At 44.4% G+C, this 5,062-nt stretch overlaps 1 protein-coding gene across 1 annotated transcript in view; it reads right to left on the reverse strand.

Annotated features, from left to right (window-relative positions):
* Positions 1-5,062, reverse strand: part of Dhx57 (DEAH (Asp-Glu-Ala-Asp/His) box polypeptide 57) — a 62,175-nt gene that overhangs the window by 6,604 nt on the left and 50,509 nt on the right. The window contains exon 21 of the mRNA XM_005390897.2: positions 4,220-4,294. Within this exon, the coding sequence (XP_005390954.1) occupies positions 4,220-4,294 (75 nt within the window). The remainder of the gene's footprint in view (positions 1-4,219; positions 4,295-5,062) is intronic.

Here is a 5,062-nt window from a genome sequence, read left to right on the forward strand (position 1 = left end):
TCCTCCTACCTTAGACTCCATCTGCAACAGAGCTCAGAGGCAGAGATCTAAGTGAAGACCCAGCAGATAAAAGCAATTAAACACAGCAGGCTACATGTCAAAGAGGAGATCCACAATGATACACTTACATGTATGATACTGGAGATCCTGTCATGGATGTAATGGAACAGCTCACCTGGACTAGGCTTCCCCAAGGATTCAAAAACTCTCCTACAATCATTGAGAGGTGCTGCCCACTGACTCAAAGCCTGTATCCCACCAGAGGACAACTGCACCTTGCTACAATATGTAGGTGACCTTCTTTTGGCAGACCCAACACCTGAGCACTGCTATCAAGAAACTAACGACTTTCTCCATCTACTCTGGAAGGCTGGATAATAAGATGTCCAAGAAAAAAACATAAATTTGTTGACAAGAGGTCAAGTATTTAGGCTCTGTAGTGAAACAAGGGGAGTGCCAATTGGGCATCAAGTGAAAGGAGGCTGTCTATGCCCTCCCAACCCCATCCACCTGGTGCAGATAAGAGAGTTCTTGGGGACAATGGATTCTGTAATATGGGGATCCCAAGTTTCTCTTATGGCTAAGCCCCTATAAAAGCCCCCAAAGGGAGGGAAAGAGTCCTTCCTCTGAGAAGCTGACCAGGAAAAAACAATTAAACAAATCCAAAAGGCCCTCGCTCAGGTAGCAGCCTTGGACTGACAGATACAACTGAGCCTTTCTTCCTATATGGCCATGAACAAAAAAAAAACGGCCATAAGAGTCCTAAACCAGGTCATGGGGTCCTGGCATTGCCCGATGGGATCCCTGTCAAAGCAGTTATACTCTGTGACACTCTACGCTTCAGGACACTTGCTGCCACCACCCTGCTGATACAAGAGGTTGACAAACTGACCTTGGGACAACAACTGACAGTTCAAATACCACACTCAGTTATAACCTTAATAGACCAAAGGAGGCACCACTGGTTGTCAAATCCAAGGATGACTTGGTATCAGGGACTGTTATGCAAAAATCTCTGTCTAACTCTAGAGACAGTAAACATTCTTAGTGCAGCTACTTTGCTCCTACTTGAACTGGGAGCCTCCCTTTGTGAGTGTGTGGAAACCGTGGATGAAGTATTCTTGAGCTGGGAGACTTCACAGATCACCCCCTTGGAGACCCAATGTTTTTTTTTTTTCCAATACTGGGAATCGAACTCATGACCTCATGCTTGCCAGGCAGGCGCTGTGCCACTGAGCTAAATCCCCAGTCCCTGGAGACCCAATGTTGAATACTTCATGGATGGAAGCAGTTTTGTACTAGATGGGCTCTGATGGGCAAGATACCCAGTGTTGACACTGGACTCTTGGATGGAGGCTCAGCCTCTGCCTACTGGGACCTCTGCCCAAAAGGGAGGGCTGATAGCCCTGCCAAGGGCTTTTTTACTTAGCAAAGGATAAAAGACTGACATCTATATGGATTCCAAATATGCCTCTGCTGCACTACATTACATGTTCATGGAGCTATGTATGGAAAAGAGAGCTCTTAACTGCTGGAGGAAAAGAAAGTACAAAGAAGAAATTTGATAGCTCCTCGATGCTGTTTGGGGACCAAAAAAGTGGCTGTTATACGCTGCAGGGGACACAAATGGACTGGAACAGTAGAAGCCAAGGAAACCAAAAGACAGACAGAAAAGCAAAACAGGCTGCTGTGACAGCCCTACAACCCGAAAGAGAGGCCTGGCCATGCTCCTCATCCTGGAACCTCCACTCCCAGAGACTTCCAGACTACTCTCCAAATGAAAAGACATGGTTTGCCTGGGAATCCAGAAATTGTATCAAACGGGGATGGTGGAAGTGCTCTGACAGAAGACTGGCCAGCTCTGAAATGACGGCCCCCAGGTTTACCAGACAATTCCATCAAGGGTCTCACATGGGGAAAATGGCACTAGAGACACCAGCAGGCTGTTGTTTCTGTTTACCACAGCTCACTGCCATCATGCGAGCTGTTTGGGAGCAGGGCCTAGCCTGTGCTCAGGACAATCCAAGGCAAGGGCCCACGCAGCCCCCACCCCCGGTGTTCAGGATATAGGCGCTACCCCACGTAGAAACTCGCTTATGGACTTCACTGAGCTGCCCCAAGTGGAGGCTACTGGTATATGTTGGAGCTTGTCTGCACCTCCTCAGGATGGCTCGAGGCCTTCCCCACCCGAATAGCAAAGGCACAAGAGATGACAAAGGCACTGTTAAGAGACATCACCCCAAGATTCGGACTACCCCTGAGGGATTCCACAATGGACCAGCATTTGTGACTTAGATAGTCGAGGGGCTCACACAGATGTTAAATAAAATAAAAACTACACATAGCCTACCAGCCCCACAGCTCGAGAAAAATGAAACACATGAACCAGACACATGAACAATTGCTGAAAAAATATTGCCAAGAACCCCACTTGAGATGGGATCAAGTCCTACCCATGGTTCTTCTCTGAGGCAGGTACACCTCCACCAAACAAACTGGGTATTCCCCTTATGAGATCTTGTTTGGCAACCCGTCCCCCTACTATAAGCCAAATCCAGGGTAATCTCTGTGAAGTAGGAGAACTGACTCTAAGAAAACAGATGCAGGCTTTGGAGATAGCCATACAAGATATCCATGGCTGGGTACCAAAAAAAAAGTCCACTTGTCTGGCAGACCCAATATAACCCTTCAGGCCCAAGGACTCTGTTTGGGTTAAAAAAAAAAAAGGAATTCCATTGCCTTGGGACCCATACCATAATCTGCTGTACACCCCCTGCAGTTAAAGTTACAGTAACTGTGCCTTGTGTCTTAGTTACTTTTCTCATTGCCAAGATAAAATATATGACACCCAAAGTTAAAGAAGGAAGGGTTTATTTAGCTTGCAGTTTATAGAGGTTTCAGTCCATAATCAGCTGGCTCCAAGGCAGAGTGGCACATGGCAGAGGGCCAACAGTTTGTGGCAGCAGAAGATAGCAAAAGCAACAAGGAGAGCAAGACAAACCTCTTTCTGTCCCTCATATTGTATTCAGTCTACTTGGATTAGGGTGGTGCTAATCCAATCAGTGGACTGATCCACCAATCACCTACTCTTAATCCCAGCATTGCACTACAAGCAATCACAATCATACTCTAAATTCAGCCACCTCTGAAAAAACCCTATGACCACATGAGGCTTTGGGAGGGCATGCAGACACAAACCATAATACCTTGGACCCATCACAGTTGGCTAAAACTGGAGGCCCAAAACAGGTAGACTAGCCAACAAGATCCAGACGATCTGGACTGGCTGATCCTACAACAAGGAAACAACAGCTCTGCTCTGGTCACTCCAGAAGCTGACCAGTCCATGCATGGCCGAAGCTTGAGGATCAACACAGAGTTACAACACCAATATAAGTCTCTTTTCCTTTTTGTTATAATCTTCCCTCTGCTCAATAGGGAGCCAACCCCCAATAATGGAGTAAATGGTAATGACAATGATGCTTTCTATTAAAACTCATTTATAGAAAACATCAAAAGGGGGAATTAAGCAGGATTTAAAAAGTTGAGTTTCCCCTAACTTCCCCTCCTTACAGCTGTTGTTCTTCATTCTAATGTAGATAAAAACACTAACTTCTGTCCCTATAAGTAAAGTTTTATAACCTCCTGTTCCCATAGCACCTTGTTCTTGCCTGAGCAAGGCTACCAAGCTATGTTAAGTTGTAAAACTGTCACAGCTTAACAAACTGCTTTTGTTTTACTTCTGTAAACTTGCCCACCCAAACGTTTCATGCTGTTAGAGGGACCAACCCCTTCAGCAACATGTATGAAATGGGAACCCTTTTTTTGTTTGGTGCTCAGCCCTTTAGACATGAGTCCACTGGGTTGGTATGCACCTAAAACAAATAAATCCTTCTGATTCTCCCGTGGCCTCTCTGGACTCTTGGATTCTACAACAGCTACAGGACTGACATTTATGTCCACTCTAATTCCTGGAATGTAATAATATGTCAGAAGAATTTAAAAGGCTTCTAATTTTATGTAATCAACGTGTTCTTAAATGGTGTATCTATACAGACTAGGAGAATTAAAGGATTGGAAATGTATACCAAATATATTTGATGAATCCATGAGTTAGGTGTACCTCTGTAAGATGATTAATGAGCACATCTTAAACTTATCCCTTGGTTACAAATCAACAAGAAATGGGAGTCCCCAGGAAAAATGCTCTGTTTATTACCTGCACTACATTTGGATACAGAGCAGCACACAGCATGGCTGATATCAGCTTGGGATTCTCTGCATTCGAGTTTGCCTATGAGAGAAATAGCACATTAGTTTTAAGAGAACTTTTACCAAGCAACGTAGCTATTTCAGTGCATGCTCTCAAACTTATAATTCATTTCATCTCTATCTTAAAATAAAAAAGAACCTCTAATTTTTATTTGTTGGCTAGGAAATTATTTCTAAGTTAAAAAATAAATCTAGTGGAACAGTCACATAAGACCCACTCTGAGAAGCCCACAAGGACTTTTTCTAGATCTCTGCCAAGCAGTTGCAGCTGACTGTGCGGTGGCCAAGGGGCCCTCAGCAGACCCAGGGGATCCTCGTGGTCTTAGTATCAGTGGAGAGAAAGATTCTGGCTCATGAGACATTTAGAATCTTTAGAAAGTACTAATTGCTGTTATTATTTATTTGTTTGGTTGTTGAGACAGGGTCTCGCTATATAGTTTGGGCCGGCCTTGAACTCACAACAATCATCCTGCCTCAACCTCCCAAGTGCTAGGATTACAGGGATGTGCCACCATACCCAGCTAATTGCTCTTATTATTCTTTATGTTTTTTTGAGACAGGGTCTCATGTAGTCCAGGCTAGCATCCTCACTGCAGTCTTCCTGTCTCAACCTTCCCAGTGCTAGGATTACAGGCATTCACCACCACTCTTGGCCTAATTTCTCTTAGAAAACAGGAGCACAAAGTTCATCATGAAGAAGTTCTCCTCCTAATTATGCAAAAGACTTTTCTGTTTGGAAAATGGCTAGCCTGTTTTGGGAAACATTACTAGAAGTCTAATTTTTTTTTTT

The sequence above is a fragment of the Chinchilla lanigera genome, unplaced genomic scaffold (genome assembly GCF_000276665.1).
Source record: "Chinchilla lanigera isolate Chin_1 unplaced genomic scaffold, ChiLan1.0 scaffold00040, whole genome shotgun sequence".
Taxonomy (NCBI): domain Eukaryota; kingdom Metazoa; phylum Chordata; class Mammalia; order Rodentia; family Chinchillidae; genus Chinchilla; species Chinchilla lanigera.